Here is a 15,866-nt window from a genome sequence, read left to right as displayed (position 1 = left end):
AATCACAATTTTGACCTCCATATATAACTGCTTTTAGTTCTTTTCTTGATATGTCCATTTTAAATATCAACCTTTGTCATCTTCCAAATATAATTTTATTAATATGTTGAGTTTCTCCATAGTTATCTTTGAAATTTAATATTGTTGTACCTTTGTTTCTTTTTTAATTAATTTTTGCTGGAGTATAGTTGATTTATAACACTGTGTTATGTTCTGCTGGACAGCAAAGTGAATCAGTAATCCATATACATATATCCATTCTTTTTTAGATTCTTTTCCCATATAGGTCATGTACAGAGTATTGAGTAGAGTTCCTTGTGCTATACAGTAGATCCTTACTGGTTATCTGTTTTATATATAGTGGTGTGCATGTGTCAATCCTGATCGCCCAACCTTTGTTTATTTTTCATCAGCTACAGTCTTTACTCTCTACTTGGTAAGATGACAGTGTTAGCATCTGTAATCTACTTTCAGCTCACATTTTCTCTTCCTCTTCACAAATTATAGACTTCTTACTTTTATGAGGTGTATAGTGTTTACAGTGTACCCAGTTATAACCATGATTAAATCTTTGTCTCACAGAATTCTAAAATTCTAAAATGTATATTGTTAATAAGTAAATATCATTTTGTTCAGTGGCTCAGTTGTGTTGGACTCCCTGTGACCCCATGGACTGCTGCATGCCAGGCTTCCCTGTCCTTCACTATCTCCTGGAATTTGCTCAAACTCATGTCCATTGAGTCAGTGATACCTCCAACCATCTCGTCCTCTGTTGTCCCCTTCTCCTCCCACCTTCAATCTTTCCGAGCATCAGGGTCTTTTCTAATGAGTCAGCTCTTCGCATCAGGTGGCCAGAGTATTGGAGCCTCAGCTTCAGCATCAGTCCTTCCAATGAATATTCAGGATTGATTTCCTTTAGGAAATTTACATGGAGCCAATCAAAGTACTATGGTTATATTTTGTTCCTTATATACCATTTTGTAACCTTGGAGTTCCTAATTGTCTTTCACATGTTCTTGTGCCTTTTTCCTTTGTCATGGCCTCATTTTATTTTAAACTTGGTCATATTACATATCCTATCAAATGTGCTTTTTCCTTGAGTGACTTCCTTCCAGGAGCCTCCATCCCCCTGCCCCAGTTTAAGCTAATCTAGGTTAGGTGGATACTGTCAGCTCGAATATCCTTGTGCAGTTTTTCTGAATTGGAACCAGTGTTTCCTATAACCATATTTTCTTCTTTTTCTTTGGTTTACTCACTTATTTGCTAGAAATAACTCTCCAGGCATCTTCCTGGTCTGCGTGTATGCTAAGTCTCATGTCTACCTCTTTGTGACCCCTTGGACTGTAGCCTGCGAGGCTCCTCTGTCCATGGGATTCTCCAGGCAAGAAAACGAGTGGGTGGCCATGCTCTCCTCCAGGACATCTTGGCCCAACCCAGGGATGGAACCTGAATCTCTTGTCTCCTGTGTTGACAGGCAGGATCTTTACCACTAGCACTACCTGGGAAGCCCCACCCTAGACTAGGCATGTGGTAATTTGATTTTTTGAACTCTTGCATCTTTGAAAACATGTGTATTCTTATCTCCTGTTTGGTTAATAGTTGTTTAGTAAAAAAGTATAGGTTGCAAAATATACTTCTGCAGGTAAAAAAAACGTGATGAGTCTGATTATTGGTTTGTCTTCCCGTGGCTCACTCCTTACTTTCCTCCTCGTCCTTTGACTATTAGAAGAGACTCAGAATTTGACTTCCCAGCTCAGTTTCCTTTGACAGGGTGCTGGCTCAGCTCAGTTCTTAACTTTTAAAGAAGAAATCACATCTTACTTTTAAAGAAGAATTCAGCTGATTAGAAATTGGGCTTTACAAACAGATGCAGGCTCATGGCATTATTGTTTGACTGTTATGAATTAGCCAATATTTTTCATATACAATCTCCAATGTTGTGGAATTTTGGAAAAAAAATGTATTTCCCCTTTATAATGGGAGTTCTAGAAGCATCTCAAATAAAATATGCTAGAAACCCTCAAATGAGGGATAGAGATTATTTACACAGTTCTTCTCCTGGGGATCTTCCCAACCTGGGAATTGAACCCAGGTCTCCCATGTTGCAGGTGAATGAACCTTCTGAGCCACCAGGGAAGCCCATTCTAGAAGCACCTCAAATAAAATGTGCTAGAAACTGCAAATGATGGATAGAGATTATTTACACATTTCAGAAATACTGGTCATTCTGCCAGTTGCTAACAGAGAAGACACAACTTTCAGAAAAGAGAGCGCTTTGAGAGCTGAAAAGAGCCCTGGATGAGTACCTGGAAGTCCTGGGTACTTCAACCTGTTCAGCTATTCACCAACTAAACATAGGTATTTAATCTCACTGAGCCTCATTTTTCTGCTTTCATTTATTCAAAGCCACACTTAAGTGTTGAGTACCGTCTGTGTCTCAGGTAACTTAGCAATTAAAAGCAGATGAAAATACCTGCCTTCATGGAGCTTATGCTGTAGTCAGAAGAGATGCGAGAAACAAACAGCGGAACAAGTAGGAATGTGAGGTCGTGATTAGTGCTAAGGAAAAAATACAACAGAAAAAGCATGTTGCGCCTTTCAGGTAAAATGCTGCGAGAGTCCTTGTGGTCTTCATAACTTGGTCATGCTTACATCATAGTTCAAAGATGGTAATTTTTACTCTTAACAATTTTCTGTAAAATCCAGGAATGTGTTTTTCTAAAGTTAATTTGAATTCTTTCTTGTGTTGCCACAGGTTGTAGTTTTATTAATAATGATTGAAAATCCCCCTGTCCCCCTGTGATATATATATACATAAACACTTACATGGCAATAAAATAGTCTTGATATTTAAGTTCCTAATTCAAAGGTAATATTTCAAAATTTTTGTACCATTTTGATACAAAATGGTATCAGATAGGATAACAGCATCCCTCATATGTTGAGAGCTGGCACAGTGCTAGGAACTCTGTCCATTTTCAAGGAAGTTATTATCATCACTCATATGATAATAAAATTTATGATTCAGAAAGAGATTAAGTCACTTGTCAAGGTCAACCAGTGAATACATGTATAAAATGAAGTCTTTTTTGAGGTGCTCTCAACTCTGTTGTTTTATTATTTTATACACTTACAAAACCTGAGTTGTCTGAAGATGGCAGTTTTAAATACTATTAATACATATATTGTTTCAACTCTCCGTTTTACATGTCCATTCTTTGACAAATATTTATCATTCATCATCTTGTGTCTATGCTGGTCCTGAGGATACAGATGTGAAAAAAACAAGGTCTTTGTCTTCATATTTGAGGATTAAATTAAATGTTAATATATATAAAACTCAGTACTTGACATTGGAACTATTAAATAAATTTGTGTTGCTATTAAAATTATTATTACCTTTATGGTCTGACTAGCAACACAAGGATAAAATGGAAGCAGTCTTTAGAGAATACAGATTTTATCTCTTTTTTCTTTGCTAATTGACTAGTGAAACTGGAAATTTTCAAATTGCTTCTAATGACTTGAAAAAAATAGTTGATGTCCTATAATTTATTTTATATTTTAATTGGAGTATAATTGGTTTACAGTGTTCTGTTAGTTTCTTTTGTACAACAAAGTGAATCAGCTATATGTATGCATACACCCCCTTGCCCTTAGACCTCTGTCGCCCACCCATCCCACGCATCCCACCCATCTGTATCATCACACTGAGCTGAACCAGCTCCAGGTTCTCACTAGCTATTTCACAAACATGGTGTATATATGTTGTCCTAATCTCCCAATTCATTCACCCTCCCCACCCCGCCTTTGTTCTACATGTCTGGCCCCTATATCTGTTGCTAGTCCTGCCCTGCAAATAGGTTTATCTATATCACTTTTCTACAGTCCACATTAATATAAGATGTTTGTTTTTCTCTTTCTGACTTATTTTACTTTGTATGACAGGCTCTAGTCCATCAGCATCTCTACAAAGGGTCTGATTTCATTTCATTTTATGGTTGAATAATATTCCATTGTATATATGGACCACAACTTCTTTATCCATTCATCTGTCAATGGACATTTATGTTGCTTCCATGTTCTGGCTATTGTAAATAGTGCTGCAGTGACTACTGGGGTACATGTTTCTTTTTGCATTATGGTTTTCTCAGGGTATATGCCCAGTAGTGGGATTGCTAGGTAATATAATAGTTCTAGTTTTTTAGTTTTTTAAGGAGCTTCCATTCTGTTCTCCATAGTGGCTGTATTAGTTTACATTCCAACCAACAGTGCAAGAGGATTCCATTTTTTCCACACTCTCTCCAGCATTTTCTGTATGTAGATTTTTTTTCTTGTATGTAGATTTTTTGATGATGGCCACTCTAATCAGTGTGCGGTGATATCTCATTGTATTTTTTTTTTTTTTTGGAATGGCTAGTAATTTTTATTTAATTTTAAAAGCCTAATGTAAAAAGCATAGGCAGTAAGTTTTACTAGTCAATAAAAAGCAATTCTACCAATCCACTGGTAATATACTAAACAGAGTTGTAAAGCATTTTACTGAAAGCAAAATATTTAGAGAAAATAGACATTTATACAAAATTATAAAATGCTTGTAATAAGAATAAGTGCATTTCAAGGAAAGCACAAACTTATTTTAATTTATAGAACCAGTTAAAGCCTTAAAAAATTTAAGTGGAATTGAAATATGCAAAAATGTATAAACATTCTACAAAAGATGGTTGTTCTTTTCCTGAGTATACTAAAGCTATGAAACATAAGGTGACATAGAAGGTAGAGGTTTGGGAACTTATCAAGGGCATTTCCTTTCTACACACTGCTTCCCTCCTTCTTCATATTCTTGTTTGGAAATCCACATCTGCTGAAAGGTGCCCAAAGAAGCTAGAATGGAGCCACCGATCCATGAACTAAACCTCCGTTCCACTGTCGTATTATTTGCAATCAGTTTCAGCCGCATACTTGGGGGTGTTTTCTGAGAGAGTTCTCTGTTCAACCTGTCGGTAAAGCTCTGTATTAGCGTGTTTCCTCCTGCCACTATCACACTGCCATAGAGACCTGGTCTGATATCAATATCGCACATTCCAACACTTGTAGTGACAACATGACTGGCTATTTTGGATCATACCTACAAAATGCATGTCAAATCAGAAGCCAGCCTGCATCCTGTTCTCATGTCAGAAGCACCGTGGAATACCAGAGCAAAGAGAGAGAAGCTGACAGAGCTGATGTTTGAACACTACAACATTCCTGCGTTCTTCCTTTGCAAAACTGCCGTTTTGACAGCATTTGCTAATGGTCGTTCTACCGGGCTTATTTTGGACAGTGGAGCCACTCACACCACTGCAATTCCTGTTCATGATGGCTATGTTCTTCAGCAAGGCATTGTGAAGTCCCCTCTTGCTGGAGACTTTATCACTATGCAGTGCAGGGAACTCTTCCAAGAAATGAATATAGAACTGATTCCTCCATATATGATTGCATCAAAAGAAGCTGTTCTTGAAGGGTCTCCAGCAAACTGGAAAAGGAAAGAGAAGCTGCCCCAGGTTACAAGGTCTTGGCACAATTACATGTGTAACTGTGTTATCCAGGATTTTCAAGCCTCAGTACTTCAAGTATCAGATTCAACTTACGATGAACAAGTAGCTGCACAGATGCCAACTGTTCATTATGAATTCCCCAATGACTACAACTGTGATTTTGGAGCAGAACGGTTAAAGATTCCTGAAGGTTTATTTGACCCTTCCAATGTAAAGGGGTTATCAGGAAATACAATGCTGGGCGTCATTGTAGTTTTGATTTGAATTTCTGTAGTAATTAGTGATGTTGAGCATCTTTTCATGGGCCTGTTAGCCATCTGAATGTCTTGTTCAGTGAAATATCTTTTTAGATCTTCTGCATATTTTTTTCCTTGGGTTTTTTGTTTTGATATTGAGTTGCATGAGTTGTTTGTATATTTTGGAGATCAATCCCTTGTGAATTTCTTCATTTGCAAGTATTTTCTCCCATTATGAGAGTTGTCTTTTCATCTTGCTTATACTTTGCTGTGTAGAAGCTTTCAATTAGATCCCATCAGTTTATTTTTATTTTAATTGTGCTAAGAGGTGGGTCAAAAAAAATCTTGATGTAATTTATATCAAAGAGTGTTTTACCTGTGTTTTCATCTAAGAGTTTTTATAGTCTCTAATCGTTTTTGAGTTTATTTTTTGTGCATTAGGGAGTGTTCTAGTTTCATTCTTTTACATGTACTTCTCCAGTTTTCCCAGCACCACTTTTTAAAAAATTTAATTTTTTGCCTTTTATTTATTTTTAATTGAAAGATAATTGCTCTGCAGTATTGTGTTGGTATCTGCCAAGCATCAACGTGAATCAGCCGTAGGTGTACCTACGTATCCCCTTCCTCTTGAAACTCCTTCTCTTCTCCCACCCATCCCACCCCTCTAAGTTGTCACAGAGCCCTGGAGTTGAGCTCCCTGATTGATCCAGCAGATTTCCACTGGCTCTCTGATTTTACATACAGTGATGTTTGTCTTAATGCTACTGTCTGAATTCCTACCCTCCGCACCTTCCCCCCATGTCCACAAGTCTGTTCTCTGTGTCTGTGCCTCTGTTGCTGCCCTGCGGGTAGGTTCATCAGTACCATCTTTTTAGATTTCATGTATGTGCATTCATATACAATGTTTATCTTTCTCTTTATGACTTTATATAATAGGCTCTAGGTTCATCCACCTCATAAGAGCTGAGTGAAATGTATTCCTTTTTATGTCCAAGTAACATTGTGTGTATGTACCATAACTTCTTTATCCATTCTTCTTTCTAGGTTGGACATCTAGGTTACTTCCATATCCTGGCTAGTGTAAATAGTGCTGTGATGAACATTGGTGGTACATGGGTCTTTTTCAATTATGGTTTCCTCAGGGTATATGACAGATAGTGGGATTGTTGGGTCATATGATAGTTTTATTCCTAGTTTTTAAAGAAATCTCCATGAATTCTCCATAGTGGCTGTATCAATTTGCATTCCCACCAACAGTGCAGTACAGTTCTCTTTTCCCCACACCCTCTCCAGCAGTTAGTTTGTAGATTTTTTGATGATGGACAGTCTTACTGGTGTGAGGTGATATCTCATGGTAGTTTTGATTTGCATTTCTCTAATAATGAGCTTTTCATGTGTTTATTAGCCATGTGTATATCTTTTTTGGAGAAATGTCTATTTAGGTCTTCTGTCCTAAACTTTTTGATTGGGTTGCTTGTTTTTCTGGTATTGAGTTGAATGAGCTGCTTGTATATTTTGAAGATTAATGCTCTGTCTGTTGTTTCATTAGCTGTTATTTTCTCTCATTCTGAGGGATGTCTTTTCACCTTGTTTATAGTTTCCTTTGCTTCCAGCACCAGTTATTGAAGAGACTGTCTTTTCTCCATTGTGCATTCTTGCCTCTTTAGTCATGGATTAGGTGACCATAAGTCTGTGGCTTTATCTCTGGGCTTTCTGTCCTGTGCCATTGATCCATATTTCTGTTTTTGTGCCAATACTGTACTGTCTTGATGACTGTCGCTTTGTAGTGTAGTCTGAAATTGGGGAGCCTGATTCCTCCAGCTCCACTTTTCTTCCTCAAAATTGTTTTGTCTATTCAGGGTCTTTTGTGCTTCCTTATAAACTAAAATTTTTGTTCTAATTCTGTGAAAAATGCCATTAGTAGTTTGATAGAGATTACATTGACTCTATAGATTGCTTTAGGTAGTATAGTCATTTTCACAATATTGATTATTCTGATCCAAGAACATGATATGTATGTCTCTCCATTTGTGTCATCATTGATTTCTTTCATCAGTGTCTCATAGTTTTCTTCACACAGGTTTTTTGTGTACTTAGGTAGGTTTATTCTTGTGTATTTTATTCTTTTTCTTGAAATGGTAAATAGGACTGTTTTCTTAATTTTTCATACTGATCTTTTGCTGCTAGGTTATAGGACTACAAGAGATTTATGTGCATTGATTTTGTATCCTGCAGTTTTACCAAATTCACTGATGATCTCTAGTAGTTTTCTGGTGGCATCTTTAGGATGTTCTATGTATAGTATCATGTCATCTGCAAACAGTGACAGTTTTACTACTTCTTTTCCAATTTAGATTTAAAAATTTTGTTTTCCTTCTCTGATTGCCTTGGCCTGGACTTTCAAAATTACATTGAATAGTAGTGGTGAGAGTGGACATTGTTGTCTTGTTCCTGGTCTTAGACAAAATGATTTCAGTTTTTTACTCTTGAGAATGATATTTGCTGTGGGTTTGTTTTAATGACCTTTATTATGTTGAGGTAGGTTCCCTCTATGCCCACTTTCTGGAGAGTTTTCATCATAAATGAGTGTAGAATTTTGTCAAAAGCTTTTTCTGCATTCATTGAGATTAGCATATGGATTTTATTTTTTGTTAATATGATGTAGCACACTGACTGAATTGTGTAAATGTTGAAGAATCTTGCATCCCTAGGAAAAATCCCATGTGATCATGGTGTATGATCCTTTTAATATGTTGTTGGATTCTCTTCACTAGTATTTTGTTGAGGATTTTTGTGTCTGTGTTCATCAGTAATATTGACTTATTATTTTATTTCTTTGTGTGTGCTGTCTTTGTCTGGTTTTGAGATCAGCATGATTGTGCCATCATAGAATAAGTTTGGGAGTGTTCTTCCCCATGCAATTTTTGGGAAGAGTTTGAGAAAGGCATTAGCTCTTCTCTAAAGGTTTGGTAGAATTTGCTTGTGAAGCCATCTGGTCCTAGACCTTGATTTGTTGGAAGATTATAATTATAGTTTCAGTTTAATTACGTATGATTGGTCTGTTTAAATTTATATTTATTCCTGGTTCAGTCTTGGAATGTTGTACCTTAGTATGAATTTATCCATTTCTTCTGGCTTATCCATCTTGTTTGCATATAGTTGCTTGTAATATTTTCTTAGGATCCTTTGTATTTCTGCAGTGTCAGTTGTAATTTTTCCTTTTTCAATTCAAATTTTATTGATTTGAACCCTCCCCACCCCCCCCCTGCTTTTTTTTCTTGAGGCATCTGGCTAATGGTTTATCAATTTTATCTTCTTAAAAATCCAACTTTTACTTTTATCGATCCTTGCTCTCATTTTCCTCATTTTTGTTTCATTGATTTCTCCTCTGATCTTTATGGTTTCTTTTCTTCCACTAAGTTTAGGTTTTAATGTTCTTTCTGTGGTTGCTATAGTTGTAAGGTTAGATTACTTACTTGAGATTTTTCTTGTTTCTTGAGGTGAGGTTGAATTGCAATGAACTTCCCTTTCAGAAGTGGCTTTTACTGCATCCCATAAGTTTTGGGTCATCATGTTTTCATTGTCATTTGTTTCTATGTATTTTTAAAATTTCCTCTTTGATTTCTTCAGTGATCTCTTGGTTATTTAGTAATGTATTGTTTAGCTAGCATGTTTTTATTTAAATATTTAATCTTATATTTGTTTTCTAATCTCATAGTATTGTGGTCAGAAAAGATGCTTGATAAAATTTTGATTTTGTTAAATTGACTGAGGCTTGATTTGTGACCCAAGATGTGATCTATCTTAGAGAATGTTCCATGTGCACTTGAGAAGATACTGTATTCTGTCACTTTCAGCTGGGATGTCCTATAGATATCCATTAAATCTCCCTGATGTATTATGTCATTTAAAGGTTGTATTTCCTTATTTATTTTCTGCCTTGAAGATCTGTCCATTAGTATATTTGAGGTATTTTTTGAGGTGTTAAAATACTGTACTATTTTGTTTTCACCTTTTACTGTTGTTAGCATTTGCCTTATTTATTGGGGTGCTCCTATGGTGGGTGCATAAATATAATTGTTAAATCTTTTTTTGTTTTGCTCATTTGCCCAGTGACCTTCTTTGTCTCTTGAAACAGTCTTTATTTTAAAGTCTATTTTGGGGAGGACTTCCAAGATGGAAGAAGAGTAAGATGGGGTGATCACCTCCCTCCTCACAAATGCATCAAGAATTGATCTGCATATGGAATAGCTACTTCCAAACACCTTCTGCACGCTGGAGGGAGAACCCAGACTTCCAAAAAGGCAAGCCAATCTCCTTAGAATGAGGTAGGGCAAAAGATAAAGATTAAAAAAAGAGGAAATTTCGGGGTGGGGACCTGCATTCTGGGAAGGGAGTCGTGAAGGAAGAAAGGCTTCTGTGCACTTCGAAGCCCCTCATGGACAGGGTGGAGGGAAGTGCAGCAGTGTGTGCTCAGAAGGCAGGGAGGAGAGAGCTCACCAGAGATCGTTGCTGAGCAGCACTTAATGGCCAGAGAGCGGCTCGCGTGCCTGTGCGTGCAGGGGCGGGGGCCGGGGAGCTGAGGCTCAGGCCCAGGCTTTGGGCCCGAGAGAGAGGACTGGTACTGGCTGCCGAAAGGGTACTCTGAGGGGTCTAGTACCACACAGTTGGGAGAGTTGAGGGAAAAGACTGGGCATCCCAAAGAGGAAAGAGATCTTTTTTCCCAGGCCATTCTTAAGTCCATGCGGTCACAGACAGTGGCTGTATGCCCAGCGGTGGCCACCAAAACTGGCCAAACCAGTAGGAGTGCTGCTGGCATTAGATATGACTGCTGTTTATGATCCCAAAGCAGGAAGCAAGCCACTAGCTACTGCCAAAGCTAGGGCAAGTGCCTGACAGCAGACAAAACACTGCTGCTGGGGTCCCAACCCCAGGTAACATCTGCCGCCAGGTGGTGAGCAGGCACAGGTTACCGCCCACACCTTGTTCAGAGCTTGAGCAGCTTGGCTCTTCCTAGGGACCCATGACCCAAAGCCAACTCCTCTGGGAGAGCACGTGTGATGTCTCAGACTGTAACAACATACCGCAGGTTCTACTGCTGCAGACCCTCATTGTTATATCACAATGAGTGATGCCATATACTGCCTTCTCCCCAGCCCAATTGAAAAAGTGGCCCTAATAAGCCTTAGTCTTTGCCCCGTCTTGCCTAGGTGGGAAACAGACACTGGAGGGTGGTCTACCAACAAAGGCTACCCCAAAACCAAAGCTGAACACCAGGGACTATGTGACTGAAGAATAGAAAGGGAATTAGCTCCTGCAGCTTCAGGTGGAGCAGACTAAATCCTCACAATTAGGCTGAGACTGTGGATTTTAGGGGCAACTGTGGCCTTTGGGAGCAAGTACAGACTGGAGTAAGGCCAGGTCTGAGACTGCGCTGACCCTACTCTGCCCACACAGGTCGAGAGACCTTCCTAGAAATACTAGAGAACTTTCTGAGTAAGCAGATTGACTGGAGCACACTCTGTGGGATGGAAAACACAGGAATCATGAGGACATCCCTCTTTCTACCACTCTATATAATTTTTTTCTTTTTCATATTATTCTAGTGTTCTTTCTATATTATTCCATTTTTATTTTGTATAACTTTTTACTTTTTAAAAGCTATCTTATTTTTAAATAAATTAATTTTATTTCCCTGTTTTTACAGTTGTTGTTATTGTTCAGTTGCTAAGTCATGTTCGACTCTTTGTTACCCCATTGCAGCACACCAGACTTTCCTTTCCTTCACTGTCTCCCAGAGTTAGCGCAAAGTTATGTCCATTGAGTAGTGATGCCATCCAACCACCTCGTTCTCTGATGCCTGCTTCTGTTCCTGCCCTCAATCTTTCCCAGCATCAGGGTCTTTTCCAGTGGGTTGGCTCTTCACATCAGGTGGCCAATGTATTGGAGCTTTAGCTTCAGCATCAGTCTTTCCAATGAATATTCAGAGTTGATTTACTTTAGGATTGGCTGGTTTGATCTTGCTGTCCAAGGGACTTTCAAGAGTCTTCAGCACTACAGTTCGAGAGCATCAATTCTTTGGCACTACGCGTTCTTTATGGTGCAACTCTCACATCCGTACATGACTACTGGAAAACCCATAGCTTTGACTAAATGGACCTTTCTTGGCAAAGTTGACAAAGTAGTACCCTTTAGTTATGTTGCATTTTTTGCTATGCTTTTGATTTTGTGTTCTTGCTAGTCTAGTTTTGTTATTCATTTTCATTTATGGGTTTATTGGCTTGATTGCTCTCTTTTTTGACTCCTGTTTTTATCGCCTCCCCCCCGCCCCTTGTTTCTTTTTCCTCTTTTTCTCACTTCTTTTCTCTTTGTAAGGGTGTGAGTTTCTTTGGGTTTTCTGGGCTGTTCATTGTGCTTTCACCATTAATCTTGGGGTCTTATCTTCTATGCTGTATGGCCTGTGAAGTCTTGGTGCGACAGTAAGGGGTCAGACCTAAACCCCCAAGGTGAGAGACCTGAGTCCAGGATTTTGGACCACCAGAGAACTCCCGACGCCATGGAATGTTAACTGGCTTGAGCTCTCCCAAAGGCCTTCCTCTCAGCACTGTGACCGGGCTCACCCAAAGGCCAGTAAGCTCCAGTGCCAGACACCCCACACCAGTCCTTCAGGAAAACAGGAACACAGATCTGCACATTAGCAGACAGGCTGCCCAAAGCCATACCAAATACATAGACACACCAAAACACACTTCTGGACATGGCACCACCCTTCAGAGATACAGAAGCTAGCTCTATCCACCAGAACACAAGCAAAAGTCCTTCCAACCAGGAAATCTTCACAAGGCACTAGTCCAGCTCCACCCATGGGGGACAGACTCCACAATTATTAAGAACTAAAGTCTTCTAGCTGACGTAACGAAGACACAAAACACAGTAAATTAAGCAAAATGAAGAAGCAGAGAAATGTGTAGCAGATAAAGGAACATGAAATCTTGAAAATAAAATGGAGGCAGAGATAAATAGACTAGATGCATATATCAAGAAGATAAATGATTAACAAAACCTAGAAGAAATAAGAGACAATCTGCAATGTGCAACAGAATTACTGAGATTAAAAATACACTAGGTGAAACCAATAGCAGAAAAATTGAGGGAGAAGAATGGATAAGTGAGCTGGAAGATAGAATGGTGGATAAAGGAAGCAGAGCAGAATAAAGAAAGACTAAGAATAAACAAGGACTGTCTCAGAGACCTCTGGGACAATATTAAGCACACCCATATACAAACTGAAGAAGAAGACCAAAAAACAAAAAACAAAACAGTATTGAGAAAATATTTGAGGAGGTTTTATTCTAAATGTCCCTAACATTTGAAAGGAAATAGCCGTTCTAGTCCAGGAAGCACCGAGATTCCCATACAGGATTAACCCAAGGATAAACACGACAAGACACATATTAATCAAGCTAATGAAATTTAAACACAAAGAACAAATATTAAATGCACCAAGGGAAAAGCAGTGAATAGCATACAAAGGGATTCCTTTAAGGCTAATGGCTCATCTTTCAATAGAAACTGCATGCCAGAAGGGAGTAGCTTGATATACTCAAGTGATGAAGGGAGAAACACTACAACCAACATCATGCTATCAAGCAAGGATCTCATTCCTATTTGAAGGAGAAATCAAAAGCTTACAGACAAGCAAAAGTTAAGAAAATTCAGCAGCACCAAACCAGCTTTAGAAAAAAATACTAAAGGGATGTCTTAGAGAAGAAATTCAAGAGAAAGAAAAGGCCTACAAAAACCTCCAAAACAATAAAGTAAGTGGTGATAGGATCATACATATGAATAATTGCTTTAAATGTTAAGTTGAATAAATGCTACCACCAAATCACAGAATTACTGGATGGATACAAAAATAAGACCCCTATATATGCTGTCTACCAGAGATGCAATTCAGAGGTAATGATGCCTATAGAATGAATGTGAAAAAGATAATCATGCAAATGGAAATCAAAAGAAAGAGTAGCAATACTCAGATAAAATGGACTTTAAAATAGTTACAAGAAATAAGGAAGGACACTACATAATGATTACAGGATCAATCCAAGAATATGTGACAATTAAAAATATATATGCACTCAGCATAAGAGGACCTCAATACATAAGGCAAATGCTAACAACAATTAATGGGGAAATCGACAGTAACACAGTAATATTGGGGGGCTTTAACACTTCACTCACATCAATGGATGGTTCACCCAGATAGAAAATTAATAAGGAAACACAAACTCTAATGGATACATTGGACCAGTTGGACCTAATTGGTATCCACAGGGCATTTCATCCACAAACAGCAGATTTCACTTTTTCTCAAGTGCACATGGAGCTTTCTCCAGGATAGATAGCCTCTTGTGTCACGAATCAAGCCAAGGTAGATTATAAAAAAACTGAAATTGTTTCAAGCATGTTTTCTGACCACAGTCCTCTAAGATTAGATACCAAATACAGGAAAACAACAACAACAATAAAATAAAACTATAAAAACACAAACACACACACACACAAAAAACACAAACACATGAAGGCTAAACATCATACTTCTGAATGAACAAGAGGTCAGTGAAGAGATAAAAGAGGAAATAAAAAACACTCATCTCAAGACTTATTGAATGCAATAAAAGCAGTGTTAGGGAAATTTATTGCAATACAAACCTACCTCAAGAAACAAGAAAAACATCAAATAAACAACCTAACCTTGTACTTACAGTAATGAAAAAAAGAAGAACAAAAGCTCCAAAGTTAGTAGAAGGAGTGAAATCACAAAGATCAGAGCAGAAATAAAAAGAAATGAAGGTGGCAATAGCAAAGATCAGTAAAACTAACAGCTGGTTCTTAGAGAAGATAAAATTGGCAAATCATTAGCCAGACTCATTAAGAAATAAAGGGAGAAGATTCAAATCAATGAACTTAGAAATGAAAAAGGAGAAGTTACAACAGACAATGCAGAAATACAATGGATCATATGAGGCTACTACAAGTAAGTATATGCTAATAAATTTCACAACCTAGAAGAAATGGACAAATTTTTAGAAAAGTATAACCTATAATTGAACCAGGAATAAATATAAATTAAGAACAGACCAATCACAAACATGGAAATCGAAAGTAGTAAAATATCTTCCAACAAACAAAAGCCCAGGGCCAGAGGGCTTCGCAGGCAATTTCTACCAAAATCTTTCAGAAGAGCTAACACCTATACTGCTCAAACTTCTCCAGAAAATTGTAGTGAGGAAAACTAAACTGAACATACGATGCCACCATCACCCTGAATCCATAACCAGTCAAAGATGCTAGGAAAAAAAACTATAGGCCAGTATCACTTATGAACACAGATGCAAAAATCCTCAACAAAATTCTAGCAAACAGAATCTAACAGCACATCAAAAGGGTCGTACTTCGTGATCAAGTGGACTTTATCCCAGGGATGCAAGGATTCTTCAATATATGCATATCAAACAATGTGATACACCACATAAACAAATTGAAAGCTAGAAGCTGTATGATCATCTCAATAGATGCAGAGGAAGCTTTTGACCGAATTCAGTACCCGTTTGTGATTAAAAAAAAAAAAAACAATAACCTCTCCAGAAAGTATGTATAGTAGGATCATACCTCAACATAATAAAGGCCACATATGATAAACTCACAGCAAGCATTATTCTCAACAGTGAAAAACTGAAAGCATTTCCTCTAAGATCAGGAACAAGACAAGGGTACCTACTCTTACCACTATTATTCAACATAGTTTTGGAATTCCTAGCCACAGCAATCAGAGAAGAAAAAGAAATGAATCCTGATTGGAAAAAGAAGTATTAATAAATTTCTCATTGTTTGCCAATAAAGTTCCACATAGTCAAAGCTACGGTTTTTCCAGTAGTCATGTATGGATGTGAGAGTTGTACCATAAAGAAGGCTGAGCGCCGAAGAATTGATGCATTGATGCTTTTGAACTGTGGTGCTGGAGAAGGCTCTTGAGAGTCCCTTGGACAACTAGGAGATCAAAACAGTCAATCCTAAAGGAAATAAATCC

General features: G+C 37.9%; 2 protein-coding genes across 2 annotated transcripts in view; both read left to right on the top strand.

The window, feature by feature from the left end:
• The window catches only part of LRRC69 (leucine rich repeat containing 69), an 82,641-nt gene that overhangs the window by 8,034 nt on the left and 58,741 nt on the right, over positions 1 to 15,866 (top strand). The window lies entirely within an intron of this gene.
• On the top strand, positions 3,703 to 6,011 carry LOC110122494 (actin-like protein 6A). The gene has a single exon (XM_020870014.2). The coding sequence runs from the start codon at positions 5,136 to 5,138 to the stop codon at positions 5,802 to 5,804; it is 669 nt and encodes a 222-aa protein (XP_020725673.2). The 5' UTR covers positions 3,703 to 5,135; the 3' UTR covers positions 5,805 to 6,011.

The sequence above is a fragment of the Odocoileus virginianus genome, chromosome 15 (genome assembly GCF_023699985.2).
Source record: "Odocoileus virginianus isolate 20LAN1187 ecotype Illinois chromosome 15, Ovbor_1.2, whole genome shotgun sequence".
Classification (NCBI taxonomy): Eukaryota; Metazoa; Chordata; class Mammalia; order Artiodactyla; family Cervidae; genus Odocoileus; species Odocoileus virginianus.
Note: the sequence above shows the minus strand (reverse complement) of the source record. Positions and strands in the feature narration are given on the sequence as shown.